Here is a 23,741-nt window from a genome sequence, read left to right as displayed (position 1 = left end):
ACTCTCCTCCTGAGCAAAACTTCAGATATAACCAACTGTTTAATCATCGACATTTTCATAAATAAGGGACTAATACAGGTAAATTTCCCCAGTAACTGTAATGGATTAATTACATTTATTTTGTAATTAAATAACATAGCGTCCTTACATGTAACTAGTCCCCAACACTAATAATATAGTATATAGAGCATAATGCCACTCAGAGTGTCCCAACCTGTTAAACCTGTCGTTTAAGAGGTTAAATATCCAACAATGTCCACCCTTTGAACACAAAACTACACTAAAATCCACATCACGCTTTTATTTGTATTTTGAAGGAAGCGGAACCACAGTATCTTGTTGCCCTGCGGATGTATTTTCATGTAACACCCTTTACGAGAAGCTTGATTCCGTCCAGCAGCAGACCGTTGTGAGGAAAGAGGCTTGAAAGAAGCTTTAAAGAGAAAACTGGGCAACATTTCAGCTCTTATGTCACATGTATTAGTCCTAAAGATATATTAAACATCACAGATACGTTTCATTTACCTCTAACCTCTGTTGGAAAGCTAATTAGGCTAACGAAGCTAAATGAGTCCCTCCATTAAAGTCTCCATCCAGCTGTGAATCAAACCAGGCGGAGAGGAGGAGGAACCATGACGAGTTTTGCTAGTCAAGTATTTTGCAGGGTGGAGAGGATATGCCACCATCTCCCTGTGCTCCTCAACACCTTCCTGGTCTTCTCCATCACCGGGGAGGTCAGCTACCTGGTCCTGGTCGAGGCTCCCCTGGAGGCAGAGCAGAAGAAGACTGTGTGGTCGTCCTGGTGGAAGGGGTTGCACCTGCTGGTCCAGTACTTCATGCTGGGAAACATCTGCTGGAACGCGCTGCTCTTCGTTAGGACCAGTCCCAGCATCAAGGGGGTGTTCCTGGGAGGAGAGGGCATGGGTCAGGGGTGGAGGTGAGTTTTGTTACAGATAAGAAACATGAAGTCATTTTTAGCATAAGGCTTTAATAATATGATAATGCTGTATAAATGAGCTGTATATTTGCATGGCTGCTGTAGTTATGCACTTAAAGGACGGGCTCACAATGTTACAAGCCTGTCTTAAAATAAAAGTCAGGAGCCCTATTGAACGTGAAATGAGGAAGAAGGGGGGGAAAGAGAGATATTTCACAAAGGCCATGGTAGATGGATACAATCTCACCCGTGCTGGTCGCCACACAGACCTGTCCATCTACATGCACAAACCTGTATGTTCTTTTGCAGTGCAACACACAGCTCGTCTCAAACAGCAGGAAGCTATTGAAATTGAAACAGGTTTTTCTTGCTGTAGTCATTCCTCCTATTCATACTGGCCTTTAGGCGATCCCTTCACCATGCACTTACAATATAATGTAATGTAAGTGAATCCAGAAGCCTCCTCCTGTGGAATAAAAGTTTATTTGAACCTGATATAAGTTGTCCAAATCAGTCAAATCAAGTAGATATCTTTAAATGGTAGTCTTTTAGAGGCTCTTTTTGCTACTATACTTCAACTGCAGCTCAATAGGGAAACACAAAGAGGGAATGTGATGCTAAAAAGACTGTAGATGTGGCAGATATCCACTTGATATTACTAACTGCTGAAGCCTCAGATACACTTTGAAATGCATTTTTGCACTAAAATACTGTGGATTTTGGCACCCAATCACTTTGAAACATTATTTGTATCTACAAATGTCTATATATGAGTCAGGATATGCTATGTGTGAACTATTTCCATTGCCTAACTAATGATCATAGTTTTTAGATTTGTACTTTTTATCACCAAACTTCACATGTGAAATGTCATTTAGGAGCATCTCTTTGTTTTTTTCTACAGGTACTGTTACACATGTGAGACACACACTCCTCCGCGCTGCTCCCACTGCTATGACTGCAAAGTGTGTGTGCTGCGGCGAGACCACCACTGCGTGTTTTTTGGCCAGTGCGTGGGTTTCCGTAACTACCGTTACTTCCTCAGTTGCTTGTTGTTTATGTGGTCTGGGCTCCTGTACGCCACACTGATGAATGCTGAGGTCTTCATTGTCATACTGAAAGAAGGCGTGACCATGCACAGCGTGCTGCTGCTGCTCATACCCTGGATCATGCTCATTTCAGGTACCATCTCTTAAGGTTACTCCTACATACTAATAGCTAGAATGTAAAATTCCCATTCGCTTTTAAAGTTCAGTAAGCTGTGACATACAGACCAGGTATGTTGAAGAAAGAAAGAAAGAATGAATAAATTAAAATAATCAGAATTACAACATTTGTATTCAATTGGAATTTACAGTTTGTCATCTTTGCTCTATCCAGATTTGCCTTATTTTAATTGTTCCAGAGCATTTAAAACATGACTTCACGTACAAAACAAAGATGTCTCTGCTTCATGCTGCATACTTCTTTTCTTTCTTGTCTGCTCTATTTCTATCTCCCAGAACTCTTTTGAGAGTGAGCTCTGGTCATAGTGTCCCATTAATCACACACACTGGTCCACAGGGAACAGCCGTCACATTCATAAATACATGAAGATGATACATTGAAAATAGTTCTGAATAATATGACGAGATATACCACGATAATAGAAATGTTTTTGCATACTGAATCTGTTGGTATCTGTTCTTTTGTTATTTCTGGGTGCAGGCAATGTTGCAGATTGAGCTGAATGATAAGATGATTCATTAATGAGTTGATTTACAGAAGAGTAATTATCAGCTATTTCCATAATAGATTTATTGTTTTGAGTAATTTTTAAAGAAAACATCCAAATTCTCTGATTCCAGCTTCTTAAATATTAATTCTTCCTGGTTTATTTTGTCTTTTATGATAATAAAAATCTCTTGCTCAGGACAAAAGAAGACATTAGGTTTTTAGGAAACAGTGAACTCTGTTTTTCACCATTTTCAGATTATTTATAGACCAGACTAATTGACTAATATAGAAAATATTATAGAATAGAAAAGAATCGATAATGAAAATAATTGTTAGTTGAAAATAAGGCAACAGGATTATGTGATATCAATTTTGATTTTTGTACTAATGTCAGAGATGTAATTTGCTGTATTAGTTTAAAACAACTTCATTCCTGGCAGGCAGTTGCAAATTCTTCTAAGGTCTCCTTATCTGATACTTTATGCTGGTGGTAATTGGATCTAGTGTTTAATCAGTGGTACTGTCCCCTCTCTCTCCCAGGTCAGGTCTCAGCACGTGCCTTTGCCTTTGCCTTCATCGCTGACACGTGTGTGGTGGGCTTCCTGCTGGTGTCCGCCTTCTTCTTCTTCCATCTCTTCCTGCTGTTTCGGGGACAGACCACCAGGGAGTGGTACTCATCACGCAGACCCTACAACCTGGGACTCTTTGGCAATCTGCGTCACACCCTGGGCATTCGCTGGTACCTCTGCTGGCTCTGCCCGCTCATCTCATCACCTTTACCTGGGGACGGGATAAACTTCCAGGTCACAGGATCACTGGAACCTACCCGGTAACAGCTGAACGTCAGAGTTTTAACAGGCCTTTACTTCAATGGTGATGGGTAACATTATTGAGAGTGGCAGCAAGGAAGATCACCTTGTTTCAATAAGAGGAAGAAGGGGTATAGGAGGGATGAAACAAGAATAGTATATTGGAGTGTTACTGGGTATAATGGTCTACCAGTATCTTTACCTGCTAATTGTGGGTTTACTGTTGTGAAGGTGCAGTGATGCTGCCTTACCTGAAGGTTATCTGTGCACTCAGTGAGGCTAGCCTCAGATTATTAACACAGAAATAAGCACTGTTCACCTGGAGTACTGAGCACTGAAAATATGGGTTTGCTGAAAATGAATGTATTTATTGATTGTGAAAAAAATAAAATTTTAAATCTTTACAAGCAATCACTATTGCTGACAAGAAGGCTTGGGTGGCATCATATTGAGATCTGCGAGAGCAACAACTTAGCTGGGCTGTCCCCAAGTTGCCTGATCTGAAGTTCATAAAAATGTGGCGTCCACTGTTCCTGGGTACACCCAAGGACTATAAAATACACCATCATTACACTACTGTATGCTGCTGTGTGTTAGTTACTTGGACCATGATGTGCTGGTGTTTTCCACTCTAGCTCCAACTCAAGTCCTAATTGAGCTTGTTATTGAATTGTGTGTACCAAGTGGGACATTGAGAGGGGATTCAAAACAATGTCTTAACTGTTAAATTACAACTACAGGATGGCATGTGTAAGCCCTGAAGATAATCATCATCAGAAATCATACATTCTGTTGCAGTTTACAAATTAAGTAATTTAGTGAAAGCAGTATTTAAAATCAAACTGTCAGTTTTAGTAAGGGACTATTACAGATGTTTAACAACATGGCATGTACTCTCTTACAGCATTTAATGACAACTGGACTGGTTACCTCAAACTTCTTTTTATCTCCATTTGCACTTTTATAACCACTCTTAATTCTCCTGGCCTTAAAGTGTGCCAACAATTACTTTATTTCAAGGTTGTTTTTTTTCTTCCAAAAGTTATATTAAAGCCAAAAATATATATGTGTGTGTATATATATATCTATACATATGTCTCTTTCATTTATTTCTTTGGTAGTGTTTCATTTAGATCACACAATTTGATGTTGTAATTTGAAAGTGCTTAAATAAATTGTGTTAAAATTGTTCATATTTTATTTTATATGCCACTCTTTTTGTTGTTGTGGTGTGTTGTGTTGTCATGATTAAATCAGGAATATGAAATGTGTTCCCTTCAGATCAAATCATTTTAAAATTATTGTTTTTTCACATTCTTGATATTGTGATTCTAACGATCTATTTTAAAAAGTAGCTACACAACATTTATAATTAATCACAGATCACAGAAAAGGTTGTTTTAGGTTCTCTATTAGTCAGTACTGAAATAGAAAAAAATCATTCTCTTTGGAATAATCTGCAATAGGCCTTAAAATTAGATCCTTTACCACCACTCCACCACTACAGCTGTTCAAAGGCCTTATTACAGACCTTGTTTTAATTGATTGCAAATGTTTTTAACTTCACCATAATCTTATCTGTTTACTTGTATTTATTCATTTTTGTTTTATTTTATTTCACCTAATTTTGCGTCGTTGTAGTTGTTTCTCGACACCACTGTAAATGAAGATATCTCCTCAATGGTCTCTTGAGGTACAATATAAACATAATAATAATAACAATAATAAATAAAATAAAATAAATGCCAGGTTAAATAAAGGATGTAATCAAGCTAGCTGTCTAAACACATCTAATTAGAAATTTGATCCTAACAAATTGAACACATCTTCGTAGTTGGAATTGTTACCATAGAAACCTGTACTTGTTACCATAGCAATTGTACGTTTTTTTTCATTGCTTCATTTTATCACCAGATATTCAAAGTATAACGTTACCGCCAGATACACGACAGAAGCCTGTCAACTCGAGCTTTTCTTGCTTGTTAAGGCAGCCAGAGCGACAGTTTAGTGGCGATAACCTTTTTAGTTTGGATTTACTTGCTGGTAAGATTTTTTTAAAGCAGTTATCAGTTTAAACCCGTTAGTGCGCCACTATAAAGTAGAGCAACATCAGCAAGTCGCTAACTATGCTAACATTAGCATCAACTTTATTTTGTCCAGTTCCAGTTTTTATGTGTCTACACACTGTCATGTAAAAATGTCAGCATTTTGTCTAGATAAAAAATACCCCATTGCTCTGTAAAGGTATATAGTATGTCTAACGTTATTCTCGTTTCATAAATGTAGTAATACGATTAAAACTTGGTCTATTTTGATTTTCCATGCTGGAGGGTACAAAATCAGCCCCAGCAAACAGACAAATGCTGGCAAAATATGCAAGTTGCTGCTAGATTTGCTTCACTCCAAAACGAAGAAACATTATGATATTGAGTTGCTTGTAAACTTTAAATATTAACTAGTCATTAGGCCAGTTCAGGCCAGATCAACTGTTTTTTTTATGTTTTGTAGGAATTCATTAAACTAGTCAATACTTTTTCTTTAAAATATCCACAGTGAAACCATTGTTTGAAAAGATTATTGCACAACTCATTTTGTTTGCAGGTTCATACTTTCTGCAAAGTTAACTTACATCTAAAAAATGATGTATGTTATACTGTAAGTGTCGTGACCAGATTGTAAAGCTGAAGCCCTCAGTTGATAAATGGGTTGCTTCATCATCAGGAAATTAATCTTGAACTATATTCATAATAGCATGCGAACAATCATTGGCTTCTGTTTCGCATGTGCAAAATATGCTGGTTTCTTAAGTCTTGTATGATATAAAAATGAATATCACTTGTAGGTTTCAGAAAACAAGCTATTTGAATGTGGGCTTTGGGAAATTGTGATGGACAATTTTCATTATTTTCTGCCAATTTATTGACCAACAACCCATCAATTAAGAAAATCATTTGCAGACTGATGAATAACAATGAAAATAACAGCTCTAGATCACTACATCAAACCTGAAGCTAGAGGTAGTAACTTTTTTTAATCAATGCTATGTTTGAATGCATAATGTTTAGAAGAAAACATTTTTTGGAGGACCATATGTTGATCACAAGCACCAGGGAGGATGATGCTGGCAGCATGGAGATTACAGAGGAAAACACGTGAGTGACCCACACAGGAAACAGCTTTTGGTTGAGTTACTTGGCAGCAATGTATGAGGGGTTTTCACTTGCGTGTGTGTGCATGTGTGTGTGTGCGTGTGTGTGTGTGTGTAGGACACCGAAGGAGTTGATGGAGAAAATAGCTGAGCTGGATTACAGCCAGAGTCAGCTGAGGGACCTGAACATCGAGATGAGGCGCTGGCTGGATGTGGCAGATGATGACATGGTAGTGCTGCGCTCAGAGAACACCGCCCTCAGGAAACAAGTGAAAGAGTAAATAATCACACGTTTATTCTGTCTGGTAGCAGCCTCAGTGTTGTAACTATCAGACTTCACAAATTCTCTGTAACTGAGTTTTAAATAGATAGTGAAGTATTGCATGGTCCATTTTTGTCAGTACTTTGCTCTCAGCTGTATTTTTTATATAACATTATATCCCGTTGATGTCAGGCTGACAATATGCAGCTGTACCTTCTCCTGAATCTGGTGATTCATGTTGGGTCGTCTGTGTTGAAATGTCATGAAGTAGTGAAATCTTGATGGCTTTTACAGTTAAATGAACCCTAGACAGAGATCCTCTTCTGTGTCTCTGTAAACTACTGAGACACTCAAACCAACAGTTATCTTTATGTAGGAGTCAGTCAGACAGCTTATTGTCTGCACCAAGAAAAGAGACTGTATCTAACCTGTACTGACCTCCATTAATTTATTACCAATGGACTGGCACCAGTTTATAGTTTGTCCTTCAGTCAGTTTAATCCATCTTTTTTCTTTGGCTTCTCGACATGAAGATATTATGAAGACATAAGATATTATGTGAAAGGAGTTTGTAGAAATCTTTCTATGTCTGCAGCCTGGAGAAAATGGCCAGTGATGCTGAGCAGGTTGAAGCAGAGCCATGCAGGTTGATCCTGGCCGATGAACCCAGTGAAAAGAGATGCGATGAAAATTACATTCAGAAACTGGTGAGTGACCAGAAGTGTTACTTTATTATTTTGTGATGTATCAATGCGGATATAATGTGGCATTCATTTAATTTATTTTACTCATATAACAGTGAAATAAATTCAGGATATTGTATAAATGAACTAACTTGTTTTCAAGATCACACTTGAGCTACATCCATAGACTGTATGGCTACATCATAAAATTAAGCAAATCAGAACTCAAGTATTCTTTATTGTCAGTTTTTAACTTGGACTCTGCACTCAGAGCTGACTTGAACAAATATTTGTGGATTTTCTTTTTATTATTCAAAAATCACTCCATTCTAATCATTTAGAGGTAACTGTGTCTTTTACTATATTTTAAACCAGGTTGTCGTTCAAAGAATAAAACCTGCCCATACTGCTTTGGCATCTTTTGAAAGACTGCATAGTATATGGCAAGGATTTCACTTTTTAGATGCTTTGTGTAGCTTTTGCCAAGAAATTAATCTAGGACATCATGTAGAAGACAATACCTTTCAACAAGGTTAACAATTATATGTTTAATCTAAAATCCTGAATTGCAAGTTTGTTGATGTAAACATGAAATAGCAAATTCAAAAGAGTAATGCCCATTAGGAATTAATTACTACAGAAGTTTGACACGTGGTACAATAATGTTTTTTTCTCTTCCAAAGCCATATAACATTATATATATATATATATATATATATATATATATATATATATATATATATATATATATATATAATAACATTCATATTAACCTGAACTACTCACTAGACAGATGATTGTCATTTTAGATATCTTCAGATGGCCTTTCATGTTTTTATTCTTTTGTGTAGGAGAATACACAGGAATACACAGCGATAAAGGAAGACAATAAGAAACTATCTGCAAAGGTAAGCAGTACTTTTCACACAACAACTTAAATCTCCGGCACTGATGTTGTTTAGCAGCACTGTGGCCACTTCATATTCTGGTCAGAAGTTGTGTGTCCGAGGTTGTTTTGGACAACGCTGAACTTTTATTCTGATTTGTTTCTTCTTCAGGTCAAGCGTCTCCAGCAGCAAACAGAGCAGGACAAGAAAAGCTTGAGCACATTAAGTGTTGCAATTCATAGCCTCAAGGTTATTAATTATCACCATCAATCTCTGTTCCTATTACCAGTGTTGAAATTTAATCAACCAGCCCCTGTTTTATTATGTTGTGTGTTTCTTCAGTGTGAAATGGAAGAGGCTCAGTTAGGGCTGCTGCACAGGGAGGAGGTAATTAATCAGGTAGGAACAGTTGAGTATAGTAAGCGCCAAGCAGTGACTGACCAAAAAGTCAAGATATTATTATATAAATTTAAGTTTAATGTGAACATCTTGACAGTTTCTTCAGTCTGTCATTATTCTCAGCATCACATTTGTTCTTGTGTTTGTGATAGCAAAACCTGCAGTTGAAGTATGCAGAGGAAATAGTAGAAGAGTGCTCCAACTTCATGAAGGTAGAGACATTCAGATCAATGGCTGTTTAGTTAAAGCAGCATTGATTTATTTTGCCACTTGAGGGCAGCAGAAACAAGCTTTAAGCCCAACATTGAGCTAGTATTACGCTCTAAGTTGATAACAGAGAACATGAACCTTTTCAAAGATCCAGAAGACACAGAACAAAATGATGTTTGTCCAATATTCACTTACCTTGTAGCTGTGTTTTGGTTTTCACAAATCCCTACAGAAAATATCTGACTCTATAGCAACTAAAAGCTCCACTATGTTCACTAGCTGGTCGCTAACTGTGTTTGATCTTTGGTGTAAGGCAGGTAGTGTACAGTGGTTCATGAGAACATTTGTACTGAAACAACTGGCTGATGTGGCTAGAAACAACACTGATGAGAACAGTTAGAGGGAACCAAAACCTCCTTGAAACATGTAAAGTGAGAACCAGTGTAAAATACAGATGTGTTTCAGTTTTACGAGTCAAACTATGGAAAGGTCTAAGTGTAAAGTAATTAAGGATTATGATGTAAAATTATTAAAATATAAAAGAATTATGATTACAATTGAGGTTTTTTTGTATGATGATGTTTGCATACCCACACAAATTAAGTTTGGTTTTTTTATCATGTATGACTGGAATAAACTATTCCTTTATTCATTCATTCATTCATTCATTCAAAACTGTGGGCTGCAAAACTAAAACAATGAGAGAAATGTGCAGCTATTGACCACTGTCAGAGGAGGGTGCAGATGTTTCGAGCTGTTGAAGTGCGTTTTGCTTTCTGATCATCTTTCTCTGCTCCAGGATCTAAAGCTGACAAATCAAGAACTGAGGAGGCAGTTGGAGGACCAACAAGATGAGGACTCATTGTAAGAAAAACACACAAAAAATTATCTCTATTCAAGTAATCGAGTACACTGAGTCAGCTATTTGCACTCACACTGCACCATGTCTGTTGCTGGTTTTTAGCACTATTCTGAAAGACGTCATGGGAAAAGAAGAAAGATCGGATAGTCCTGTTCTGTCATTGGCAGAAGAAATAAAACTGTTTGCGTCTTGGTCTGAGGTAAAAAAGCAGCATATGAAGACTCACTGTTGAACTTCAAATATAAATCATGTAATTCCACAAGTGGCCACAAGAGTGTGGCACTATGTCACTAGTTTTGAAATGAGGAGTTTAGTGATATGTATGTAGAACTCTGTTTACAGGAGGAGGCTGAGGCTGAGGAGGTGCTGGAGCTTCAGAGTCTGACAGCCAGCTCTCGGACCAAAAGGTAAAGGTTTCACACTTTGTTATGTGATGTGTGAAACGTCAAACTATGAGGAGAACATAACCGGAAGTATCATTTATACCTACATTCTCCTGTTTCCTTACTCATTGTCGTTAAAGGTGTGCAGGTTCCTCCGAGACCGCCACCCAGAAAGCAGGACTGGTCATACTGTGGATCCTCGCTTTCATTTTTTTGGCCTTTGTGGCTTCAAGAAACAGCGCAGGAGACTTTTTTTCCATCAACACCCTGTGGAGCGTTGCACATTTGATGATACAGCCCTACTGCACTGTGCACTACGGGGCCCTGCCTCCCATTTGATCGAAAAACTCCCATATATTCCCATATTATAAACATGTTTACTCCATTCATCCAGTTGATTCTGTTTTTGTTTTTAATACATTCATCCATTATCTAGACCCACTGGCCTTATGCAGTGTTGCAGTTTTGTGGTGTTTTCTACACAGAAGGTTTATATATTTACAGAAATGTATTGCACATTAATTAGGAATTTAGCTAAAAGTGAGAATTGTTTCATAGTAGTGAGTTTAGTTTGATATGTTTACACTATATAAATGACTATTGGGCAGGTGACTTCAGTGCTATTTGATTGTGAACATTTTGAATTCAGAAACCTTTTTGTGTTTAAAGACTTGAATATATTTACATAAACTTAGTAAGAGTTGGGAATGTGTGGACTGGATATTTGGACCAACAAATTACTATGCTCATTATCCATCACAACCATCCCACAGCTATACACTGCATAATCCACACTTACCATTCTCTTGGCTACACCCATCACATGCAGTTTAACATAATGGACAACTAAAGCAGTCCAAAACTCTACCCGTTCAACCTAAACAAAAGAAACTACTCCGGTGGGCCTCCCAACCCAAGCCAACTGCTCAGACTCACCCAAAACTATAACATTTCCCAGGTTCTAACTACACGAGCCCCCACTTGTTATACCCAGCTCGTTTGGGAGCATACTGTACCAAAGCAGGGAGGACCACATGGCAAGAGCTCAAATTAAGGAAGTAATTTATTAAAGTTAACAAATGCAATCAACCAAGAGTTTTAAAGTAAAAGATAACATGAACCAAGGCTTTTAACACAATCAAAAAGGCACCAGCCTTCCAGGAGGGCCAGAGTGAGAGAGACCATCTTGAACTTCCCCTGTTTAAGAAGGCTCCCAACAGGTGACCTCAATCACTTGATGAGGGGGAGGGACCAGACTGTCTGAGGAGAGAAAACCGGAGAGTAGAAGGCAAGGCAGACTAACCCCTTTACTATGGAAGGCCTAGGGGTGTCACAACAGTAACTTGTGTACCTTTAGTGATAAAGTTTTTTAACAGCAGACATTTGGAGTTGTCTGAGGAGAAAAAGCACGGTGTCACTGACGGTGGCTGCGTGCTCAGCACCAGGACCCTGAATCTGAAACATTTGGTCATCATTAGTTGATTATTTACACCTTTAATTTTACTACTGCCACACATCCATCCAGCTTCATTTTGATTTAAAAGGTCAACTTTTTGGATTTCATTAACTGCTGATTGATGTTTTTCCTCTCAGAAAGTCTGTTGTAACCTATGGTTGTAACTGCCACACCAAATTGTCTCATGACTTAAATTAGGCTACTGCAGTCACATGTTGATGCTTTCATGTATTAATTCATAAGAGATGCATGAAATTAACAGGGTAGCTTAAAGTTTATCTCCAGTTGTGAAAACTCTCTTGACTGTACCTCTTCTTTTTCCCTCCACTCTTCATTTGGAAGTTTGGTTGGTGAAATTGGGATTAAACTTTAAAAACCAAACCTTTTATTTCTCATTACAGCAGATTAAGGCAGAGCAACAATGACTGATCCAGACTGCAAGAAAGTCAGTTATTGATTAACTTTTAAAACAGTAGCAGATTGTATCATTATTTTCTTTTACAGTATTTGCATGCCTACTGTGTCCATGTATGCCAAGTCTCTCCAGTCGCCCCACCCAGCTGAAGGCGCTCCCTGGCGGTCTTGTCTGTGACTCCAGGAAAACACCTCCTCCTGGACTGGAAAACATAAAGGAGGAGGGAGGGGATGATGATGGGGGGGATCAGATTTAGGACAGGAGAGATGTGAGGACGGTCTAAAACGAAGGGTATTTTTATATATGAGGCGACAGATGATTGGATGTCTGTGTTTCTGCTGGAGCTTTAGTTTGTGGACGCGGATACTGCGTTGAAGCGGACTGCCTTGTGCAGGATGCTGAGATGCTGGTGACAGGCCGAGCCTCTTAGACAGCGTCCTGTGTCGTGGATGGAGTCCAAAGCCAAAAGAGCTGAAAGACGATAAATCGGAAAGAAAAAAAAGGGAGAGCAACAGGCCAGTTGGATCCAGTGTGTTAAGGAGGATTTCAGAACGGCGGTGTGAGACGGAGCGCCGGCATGTTCTGAGCGGAGAGCCCGGCGATCGGCGGCGGCGGGCGGGATGAAGGCGCCGAGGAGACCGAGGCAGACGCTGCTCCTCCCCCGGCTCTGCATCTGCGGGGTCGGTCTGGTCGCAGCCGCCTGGATCTTTCACTTCAATGATGTTACAGGTGCTAGGCGAAAAATATCGCTTGAAACTTCCTTGATTTCATTTTTGGTAGGGCTATCTGTAACTTAAGCTGCATATAATCACGTCATTAAGTTTTATGTTGTAATAATAAGATGGGTAACGAGTAATTTGAATGTTTTTTGGGGGTTTTTTGGATTTTTTTTACAAACTCACCATGTTAAACAAACACATTGGAGCTCAGTCTCTAAAACATTAACACATGAAAATAATAATAAATCAGTATTTATTATGAGTAGGCTATTAATATGTAAACACCTCTTTGTAGGCTCACATGGACCCACTGTGAATGGGGGCATCTCCTTATCCAAGAGAGAGCTCATCCAGCAGAAAGATGACAACGACACTACACCTAGAACTGGTGAGACATGTTTCCCCTGTGTTTATATATATATGTGTGTGTGTGTGTGTGTTTATATGAGTCAGGGGAGATCATTTTTTATTATTACAAAAACAGAAAAACACGCAATTTCACTTGTGAGCACAAAGAGTTGGACCGAGATTATTTTCAACCATTTCAACATGCTCAGATTAAAGTTTGTGTATTCATGCAGTAGCTAATGAATGTGTCACAAGAATAATTTCCTCCGTGCATCGACCCACCTCTCCAGTCTTCCCCATCCTTCATTTCTTCTAATCCTGCACATCTAGATATTTAAACAGAGTTAGGCCTTTGAGGGACCTGGTTGCTAGGAAACTGAATGTTGAATTTCTGGTTGAATGCAGCGTGCATCTGGAGCTGTTCAAAGTGGCTGCCCTGTCGTAATGACCAACTGATTAGTACCCTCTCATCAGCCACTCTCTCCTCCCTCCTAGATGTTTTTGGCTGTTTGAAAGACTAAGAGAGACAAGTGGTGGTGAGAGTCTTCCAGTCGGATGCTGAGATGAGGAGATTTTGAAGCCAATTATAGAGAATATATTGATCTTGCCTGACTTGCCGCCTCCAGGAAAAACAGTGTAGATTAACATCAAGGCCTTTCTCCAGTTATGATAGCTATTTTCAAGGGAATTATATTTTTCTTGATGATAAAAATATATCATTTGATCACGGTGTCCAAACAAAATCATGTGACAGGTTATCATTAAATCACACCGTATCTGTGTCCCCATCCCCACACGTGATGTGTGTTAGTCTCTTGACTGCACAATGTTGCCTCTGTGCAGACTCTTATCCACATTTTGTCACACTTGTTTGATCAGGCTGTTTGTGACCTTCATCATCTGCGGCGTTTTTTTATAAACCCTGCCTCACAACTGAAGCAGAAAACCTTGTGGGTGAAGTCACTCGGGAAGCAGCTTTCCAGATTACTGTCGTGCACTGCCTCATAATAAAAGCTTTTTCTTTATGGCGCAGTGAGTCGTGGCATTTGTTTGAGCTTATGCGCAAAACATTACCTTACAGTTGGAAAGAAGATGATTATGATGTATTATCTATACTAGCAAGAATAGATGTTTCTTCAGGTTAAAGGCCCCTCTGCAGACATGTTTTAAGACACAGAAGATAATCTATTTTCAATAATATGCTATGTCTGATAGGTCCACTGAAAAGTTCAAACCCCTTATTAAAAAGGCTTATAATAATGTCTCCCTCATCAAAAAGTCCAGAATCTGTAAATATCTAAATATTTAAAAAGTTTTAACAGTTTAACACAAGCTGTCTCATACTTCACTGTGAAGTCTATTCTCAGTATATGTGCAGTAGTGGCTTCAGGTTTTCACATCACACCTGGACCAGGATTAGCACCAATAGTTGTGATGTCACAGAGCAGGTTAACTGGTAACTCAGATTTAAGGTGAGTGCAGAGAAACCTTCACATCATTCTGCACAGTGAAGCTCAAACATTCAACTGAATGAACAAGAAGAAAAACACATTTTTGAGTAGAGCAGGACTTTAGATTAAAGAATTAGGAATCGCTGGCTTTTGTAAGAAGTGGAAAAAAATGTAAATATGATAACCACTTTGGATGTGGCATGAGAATTAGTGAGTAGTCACAAGAGGAGTGCTGTTAAAGAAAATTAGCGAAAAACTCAATTATAATGCAACTAAACTGGTTTAGTCATGGCAACATAAAAAAACCAACAAAAAAACAAGGAGAAATGAGTCCATAACCCACACAGAAAAAACAGAGGAAACAAATTGGTTTTAAGATGATTATGAAAGATGCTCTGATTATGTAATACCTTAGATGTAAAAAGTCCATTTTAAAACCTGAAGAAACAACAGAGAAAAAGAGAAAGAAGAGCAGCAAATATTCACAACTGGAACAGCAACAAAGAGGCATTTCTGCTAGAAAGACTCATCAATTATGACAATAGTTGCTGATAAGTTTTCAGTTCAGGGTCTGCTGCTTGTTTTTCTAAATGATTACACCTTCATTTAATTCATCAAGTTCTCTCCAATCATCTCTTTCGCAGCTATCAGTGAGTTTCCTGAAGACATTTTCACTCCGGAGCAGAGGAGACAGGGAGCGGTACTCCTTCACGTTCTCTGCGTGAGTGTTTCGGAAAGCCAGAAGATTTGCATTAAAGCTCACAGAAACACAAACCTGGCCAATCATGTGTCTCCTTTACTTCACAGGCTATCTACATGTTTCACGCGCTGGCCATTGTGTGCGACGTTTATTTTGTGCCATCACTGGAAAAAGTATCAGAGGTATGAACAAACATTCATAATGTGGCTGAGAATTAAATAATTAGACTTCAAGTGTCATTGTCAGGCTTGATTCAGTAGCTGGTCTGGAGCTTTTGATTGCTTGACATGTTCTTTTTCAGCAGATGAAGATTTCCCAGTCATCATGTACAGTAATTATAGATGTTCAAAGTTCTGCTGAGGAAAATTATGTGATTTGATTGAAAGCTCCATAACAGCTACTAACGGCCTTCTTCAGGTTGTAATCAGAACTATAACATTGTTTTCTGATCCTCAAAACTGTTGAAGTCTCAGTGAAAATACAGTAAGAGTGTATTTAGTTTCCAAGTGTTACCAGGGGAACAAAATTAGCACCAGACATCAGCTGGTAAATGCTGGAAAAACATGCATGTGGCAGGTAGATTTGCTTCACTCACCAGCCAAATAAACAACAATAATCGATTGAGTGGCAGGTGAAATTTGAACAATTACAAACCATTTGAACGCTGAGCAAAGAGTTAATTTTGCACCATGAGTAAAACAGTGACAAAAGTAATACACAAGACACAAGATGAGAACTTGGACAATATATAATTTCACTGTATTTAAAGGATAAAATCGACATCATTCTATATTTTTGTTACTGTCAAGAAACTCCATTAAAAGACCAAAACCAACAGTGTGTCAGTCCTTCTCTCAGTTCTCTCCCAAGCCTGTCTGTGGCCCTCAGAAAAATGTAGACAGCCTACAGATGTACAATTTTCTTTAAACTGTAGTTTCTCTCAACCATTACTCAAACAGGAGTAAATTCTGCGCATTTCCTGCTGTGGATGAATATACATTTGGTGTACCTGTGAGTATTGACAGCACCAGGATGCTGCAGTGTCCATGTTCATTTTGATGAAGTCACCCAATGCAACAGTGTGGCCTAATGATTTGTGTGTTTGATCAATAATGGAGGTCTCTGGCAGAGGAGGAGTAAGTGATCAGGCTGTTTGTTTTTCATTGGATTTGTTAGCAATACAGAAAAATGTTGAATATGACCTTTAATGTAATTAAACTCATCCATCTCTGTCCTCCAGAACCTTCAACTCAGCCAGGATGTTGCCGGGGCAACCTTCATGGCAGCTGGAAGCTCGGCCCCCGAGCTCTTCACCTCTTTGATTGGTCAGTCTGGCGCTCGTCTAATCAATTACGCACTCTCAACGGGTTGTCACAATGATTGCTCCATCAGCAGTGCGGTTACCTGCAATCACATACATCACCTAATTAGAACTGAGAAGAGTTGAGTGTACGCAGGCAGCAGCACTGATTGGCAACTTTCCAACATTAATGAGACATGAAGACGTCAAGTGCGTTTCATTTTGTTGATCGTTTGCCAGCTCACCTACAAATTACCTCTGTGGCCCAGTTCTTCTCCAAAGCTGTTTTTTTCCCACCATTTCTTTATTCTTTTCAGAAAAATACAAAGATTACAATGTTTGTCCAAATTCAGATTTTGTCTCAAGTAGACTGAAGCATTCTTTTGTAGGTTGAGTAAAGCAAAAGAGACTACTTATCTTCAGACAAAAGAAGGCTTTTTGTTCACAGGATGAACTACAATAGTTTTGAAACTGGATCTTGGAGATAGCATCAGGGATTTACAGCAGAATCAGTCAAAAAGGTTTCAGGGATTGATATACACTGCCTGGCAGACTCAACTCGACTTCCTTTTGATAGAGGACACAAGTTACAGTTCAGTGAAATGTCTTTGAAACTGCTTTGTTTCTGTGATTTAGAAGAATGAAAACTTTGCTTCTAAATTTGGGTGTCTCTAACAAGTTGCTTCATATATCACCTCTGAAGACATATTCCTTTAAAATGACAAAAAAAGGCTGCGTTTGATAAGTATCGGAGTGACTTTAGGCAAAATTCACATTCTGCAGTCAGTAGCATAAGATTAAAGACTTCTCTCCAGCCCCTGTGGTTATAAACTCAAGATGCAATATTTCTATTTGAAGGAGAGATTTTATGTGTGACTGGGAGCAAGATACAATCCATCATCTCTAACACAGTTTCACATCATTGCTAAATTAATTGCAGCAGATGATTTATGGCTTATATTCTTCCCTTTTTCTGTTTTTAGGGGTGTTTATCACAAAAGGAGACGTGGGTGTGGGAACTATCGTGGGATCGGCTGTCTTTAACATCCTGGTCATCATCGGCCTCTGTGGCATCTTCTCTGGACAGGTACAGCACACACCTGCGTCCTTTTCTGCATAAGACACTCAATTTTTGTCCCAGACTTTGATTGTTTACATGTGTCTTTATTTGCCTGATCTGACTCTGCATTACGTTTACTGTGTGTGTGGGTGGGTGTGTGTGCGTGTGTGTGTTTGTGTGGGTGTGTGGGTGTGTCGGCTTTCTCCAGCCGATCTCTCTGAACTGGTGGCCTCTGTTTCGTGATGCTTTCTTTTACATCCTGTCCATCCTGGTGCTTATTATGGTGAGAAATTCTTCATCCAATGCTTTTTGACCACTAGCAAATCCTTAATGTCACTGGCAATTTATTCCTGTTTTCAGTCTGAATATTACATATTTGTGTCTGACAAATATGGTATATGATTAAAAAATAAATATGATCCTCTAAGAAATCATTCTGTTTTCGACATAAACTGAAACTTACACCTGCCCATCACAAGTATGATGTTTCTTTTGATTAATAAATGGACATTAATGCGAGAGGAATTGATCTCATGTTACAAGCTGCAGTTTTTATGCAGCACATTTAGTGAAAGAGCCTCTGTACTACAATTTGTTTAGTATTTACATACCAAGGTATAAACTTGTACTGATACAGTATATTGATCATACAAAATTGATCATACATTTTTTCACAAGACATGTAAAAAGTGCATGTTTGCAATGTAATTAAATATGTTTTAATTATACTTGCAGGTGATCTATGATGAAAAAGTCCTGTGGTAAGACTGTGATGAAAACCTTTTTATACTTCAGCAGCCTGTCTTTTGTTTTCAGATCAGTTTTCAGAATACATTGTGATGCACGTGGTGTTTATGATCGTGTACGTGTTTGTTTATGTCTCGCAGGTGGGAGACCATAATCCTGATGTCTATGTACGGAATCTACATAATCATCATGAAGTGAGTCTTGTTTTCTCACCCCAGTGTTGTTTGTATGAAGCTGCTGCACGATCTACAGACACAATACCTCTCTAATCTGTCTTACTTGCCTGTTTGCTGTTTAGGTTCAACAGATCTCTGTGCAGCCTGGTGGAGAGACACTGCAGCAGAGCAGGTCAGCCATGTCTGAGCAGCCTGCGGCGGACGACTGCTGTCGGAAGCATCGGAGATTGTGACAATGACATGGTGCCGCTGAAGCCAGGTACACGAGCCTGTTTGTGTTTGTCAGTGTGCATCAAAAACGTAAAAGATTTCTCCTAGTTTCTGAGCAGCATTCAGGAGACCTAGTGACACAGTTTAGGCTGCAAGTTAAACCCATTTCTGTTCCCCGTGTGGATTCCCAACAGGCTGAAATAGAAAAAATAGAACTAGACCACTTTGATGGACAAGCGATTTATCACTCTGTCCTCTTTGTCTCCGTCCTGTTTGTCGTACTCTTTCTTTCATTATCCTCTCCTGCTAACATCCACTCATCTCCTTCCTCAGACTCGTGTGTGGTGGCCGGTCAGGACTCAGGGGTGGTGATGGTGGATGAGCTGCTGAACCTGCACCCCCATCAGCTCTCCTTCTCAGAGGCAAGCCTCCGCCTTCTCATCACCCCGCATTTCCCCCCCTACACCCGCTTGCGCATGGCAGGACGCATGATAATCAACGAGGTACACTGTCTCTAACCCTTCACATAACGCCAAGTTCCCCTGGTTTTCTTGGCTAGGTTGGTGGGTATTTAAATGTGCTTGTGCAGCATTATAAGCATCAATATGTTGCTGTCCAATTCATTTTGGACATCCCAATAAGACCAGTGTTTCTGAGAGCGTCGCTAGGAGCGTCCTGGTGTGAACACATACGGTATACTGTAATCTAAATATTTCCAGTATTTTCTTGCATGTGCCTATTAAACCTATTAACATAAAAGTATAGTTTAACTTCCAAAGTGCTTATTTTAAACTGTGATGTAGATTATGTTAATGTTTGCTGTCTGAGCAAAACATCAACTTGCATTCTTCAGACTAAATGCAAACCTCATTTGGGAACATTAGGGGATTATTTGACATGATCTATGGAAGTTATCTTTGTTGGCAGGTGAGATTTTACCAGTTACCACTACAGGAAATGTGAAAACTGGTCACAAGTGGTCTGTTGATTTGGGCAATTGATGCAAAATGTCAAGTTCTATCAAATATTGCCTGGATTTCTTGAATTATTGTGATATTCATAGATATTAAAATGCCACTCATAGGGAAGCTTTTGTACAATAGTTTGTTAAATAGTGGGGATGCACTGATGTGATACTGACCTTATTTAGCTGATCCCATTGAGTCCCACGCAGTAGGAGGGCACGCTTATCGGATCAGTACTCAGTATTGACAGATGAGTTGAGCTATCAGGAGAGAAGAAGTTGGATCGGTGCTTCTCTTGTTAACAAACAGAAAGATGGGGAGAGAGATGTTTGCTACCATATCCGAAAATATCCTGTAATCGTGGAGACCGTCTAATATGCTCACAAAGAAAAACACACACACAGAGCGCTGCCTCATGCATAATATTATCCCACCCACAAAGGCAGGCAGGAACTCAATCTTCAGATCTGCTTCCTCACACTCTCCTGCATGTGTGCTTGCCATATTAAAGTGTGACTGCCAAATCTGCCCCTGCTCTCTGCCATGCCCCTGATCAGCGCTTTCCAAATCCCCTCCGATGCATGTGAGGACATGCCGGGCTGCCTACCCTCCTCCTGCCAACTCTCGTGTTTGTTAGCTGCAGTAAATTCAGAGTTGATTCCTATCAACCTGCTGTGTTTCTCGTGTCGTCTTTTTTTCATTTTCCCTCTCTCTCTCTGCTATGATGTCACCTGACTCCCACAGAGGCAGAGGCTGATCCGGGCTCGGGTCAGCCACGAAGAGGGGGGACCCTCAGGGGAGGATGGTGTGAGTGGTAGTGGGACGTGGATGAGGGAGAACGGGGCGGTGGCCGAGTGCGACAGGCCGTCGCTGCAGGGAGAGAGAGAGAGGACTAAAGAGGCAGGGCGAGAGACAGGAGGGGGAGCACAGCCTAAAGAGGAGGACGAGGAGGATGAGGAAGAGCAAGAGGAAGGGGAAGAGAACAGTCCTTTCAAACCTTTCATCATACCAGGTGGGATTGACTGAATGGGAGTTTAGATTTAATGCAAATGATACATTTTTGTTTATTAGCACTGAACACCAAAGAATTTCCCTCACACATGATAAGGTGACATTTAGTGCATAAACACAGAGCCACAGTGGTCTTAGACTTTTATTTAATTTGGTACCATAAAGGTCAATATTTTTCATATTATCCTCAAATCTATGAAAAGATTTAAACCAATAATAAATTGATTCTATAAAGCCTGATATATCTTCCCCTCTGCCACAGAGCTCTGTTGTTGCAAAAAAAGTAATAAAAACACACCAATGAGCCACACTGTTGAACCTGCTCCTTCATCACAATGAACATGGACACTGATGTTTATTGTGAGTCAGTCCAGCAGTTTAAAAAAAATGTAACCTGGAAGTCTCGATATGCGTGATCTCTTACAAAAACAGACCTGCCAATATGGCAAAAGATAGATGTCACAGAGTTACATAAAAACAAAACATGATGTTAGAAATATTAGAGATAAAACTTCACTGTTTGAAACAATCGTATTCCTCATGAAACATACATCTTCCTGATGTCCTAAATACTCACTGGAGCATCAAATGTGTATTAATCCACTGGAAGAATAAGGACTATAAGGACTGTATTCTTGTTTTTAAATTTTATATGTGTGTGCAGCTCAAAAAGAGACTTTAAATTTTAGGAAGAGATGCACTCATCACATCACACACATCTTTAAAATCTTTCAACCTAGAAAGAGCCATCTATCTAACTGGTTCCAGGAAATTATGTTATCTTTTGTCATCTACAGATGTTTTCAGCTACTCTAATGCTAATAATGCTGGCAATACTGAAATGTCAATCTTCTGTACTGTTAGAAGTGGATGTGTGATTAATGCTACTGTAACAAACATTACTGCTTCCTGCTTCACCTGTTTAAACTATTTTCCACCAGAATAGATGGATTTATTGCTAATGGTGCTAATTAAAAGGGGTAAGATGAAGACGTCTTCATCCATGCATGAAATTAATCCTTTATATAAAAGATCTGTAATCATCACTGTGGGGCAATGTGTGTGTGTGTGTGTGTGTGTGTGTGTGTGTGTGTGTGTGTGTGTGTGTGTGTGTGTGTGTGTGTGTGTGTGTGTGTGTGTGTGTGTGTGTGTGTGTGTGTGTGTGTGTGTGTGTGTGTGTGTGTGTGTGTGTGCGTGCGTGTGTGTGTGCGTGTGTGTTTTAACGTCCACAGATGGTTGGTGTGTGCGTGTGAAGTGGCTGCTCTCCTGGCCGGTGAGCGTCCTGCTTCACTGCACCGTGCCCGACTGTAACCTGCCTCGCTGGGAGCGCTGGTACCTGCTCACCTTCCTGGCCTCCACTCTCTGGATAGCCCTCTTCTCCTACCTCATGGTCTGGATGGTACGAGACACACACACACACTTACACAAAACACAAACACACACACACACACATTTATATATGAATATAAACAGCGTCTCTGTCCAGGTGACCATAATCAGCTACACACTTGGAATCCCGGATGTCATCATGGGCATCACCTTCCTGGCAGCCGGCACCAGTGTCCCTGACTGCATGGCCAGCCTCATCGTCGCCCGGCAAGGTGTGTGTGTGTGTCTGTGTGTGTGTGTGTGTGTGTGTGTGTGTGTGTGTTTGTGTGTGTTTGTTTGTTTGTGTTTTGAACCCATCACATCAACACATATTTACAGCCTTGCTTGTTAATACATAAAATCAGAAAATTGAGCCCGAATGTTGACCACAGAAAATCCAGATGTAAAAATGTGTCACAATCTTCTAACATCCTTGCAGAAACTTTTTACACAACAAAGGACTTTTCTGTCTGTATTTCTTTCTTGTTTTTTCATGTATGTTTGTTTCAGGTTTGGGTGACATGGCCGTGTCCAACTCCATTGGCAGTAATATATTTGATGTGCTGCTGGGTCTGGGCTTCCCCTGGGCACTGAGGACTCTCATTGTCAGCTATGGATCAGTGGTAACTCCAGCTGCTTTCACTATCAAATATCTTATACTGCAGCATTGGCCTATAAACAAAGCATGAACAAAGGATCCTAAAAATCAAAGAAATATTCCGCTGGTGTTCTCCTGACGCAAGCAAGAACATTTCATCACTTTTAAGGATATTACATAAATACTTTCTTAGAAAACGTTGTAAGACATGAATTTTATTATAAAGATGTTAAAACAACATGTTAATGTTCAGTTTTTTTGTGATTTTTAGGTGACAATCAACAGTAAAGGTCTGGTGTACTCAGTGATTCTGCTGTTGGCCTCAGTCATACTGACTGTAAGTGGATCTCCTCCTTCCTCCTTAACTGATCAGTGCTGTGAAAAGTTTTCAGACATCAACTGCCTGTTCTTCTTCACGTTTGAGTCTGAACGCCTCTGACTTTGTTTTCAGACTCTGGAAATTAGAAATGTGTTTTTCTTATTTTGTGATAAAATTGTAAATTAAACTTTGTCTGTATTGACATCAGAATAACTCTCTTTCTGTCTTTCAGGTCCTGTGTGTCCACCTGAACCACTGGAAGTTGGACCGCAGGTTGGGACTCTGTCTCATGCTGCTCTACGCCATCTTCCTCCTCTGCTCCATTGGCTTCGAGAGACTGTAGAGGACACACACTTGCACACACACACGCACACACACGCACAGAGTCATACAGATGTTGTGTGGTAAAACACACAGATTTATAGACGTAGTCCAACCTGTTTTCCACTTTCACTGCTGCCATTATTAATCAAGTGTATGGACAGGTGAGTTTCATTCCATGTCACGGTGGCTGTACATGTTTGAACTGCCTGAGATCTACATTGTTTACCTTTGATAAATGAGTATTTTACATAGTTTTGTACCGAGCACCTCCAGCTCAG

The 23,741-nt window shown here is 39.6% G+C and overlaps 2 protein-coding genes across 2 annotated transcripts; both read left to right on the top strand.

Annotated features, from left to right (window-relative positions):
- The first annotated feature begins 428 nt into the window (after positions 1–428).
- On the top strand, positions 429–4,594 carry zdhhc24 (zinc finger DHHC-type containing 24). Its single transcript, XM_053323928.1, has 3 exons — positions 429–937; positions 1,842–2,119; positions 3,194–4,594. Exons 1-3 carry the CDS (start codon positions 633–635, stop codon positions 3,484–3,486), a joined length of 876 nt encoding a protein of 291 aa, XP_053179903.1. The 5' UTR covers positions 429–632; the 3' UTR covers positions 3,487–4,594.
- An 8,154-nt stretch (positions 4,595–12,748) lies between these two features.
- On the top strand, positions 12,749–23,482 carry LOC128362960 (sodium/potassium/calcium exchanger 3-like). Its single transcript, XM_053323835.1, has 17 exons — positions 12,749–12,896; positions 13,182–13,274; positions 15,330–15,406; positions 15,493–15,567; positions 16,626–16,710; positions 17,669–17,772; positions 17,954–18,028; positions 18,481–18,506; positions 18,633–18,686; positions 18,791–18,927; positions 19,212–19,381; positions 20,588–20,855; positions 22,087–22,253; positions 22,341–22,455; positions 22,733–22,845; positions 23,092–23,157; positions 23,372–23,482. Exons 1-17 carry the CDS (start codon positions 12,788–12,790, stop codon positions 23,480–23,482), a joined length of 1,845 nt encoding a protein of 614 aa, XP_053179810.1. The 5' UTR covers positions 12,749–12,787.
- The last annotated feature ends 259 nt before the right edge of the window (positions 23,483–23,741 follow it).

Source organism: Scomber japonicus, chromosome 8 (genome assembly GCF_027409825.1).
Source record: "Scomber japonicus isolate fScoJap1 chromosome 8, fScoJap1.pri, whole genome shotgun sequence".
Taxonomy (NCBI): domain Eukaryota; kingdom Metazoa; phylum Chordata; class Actinopteri; order Scombriformes; family Scombridae; genus Scomber; species Scomber japonicus.
This window is presented reverse-complemented; position numbering and strand designations above follow the sequence as displayed.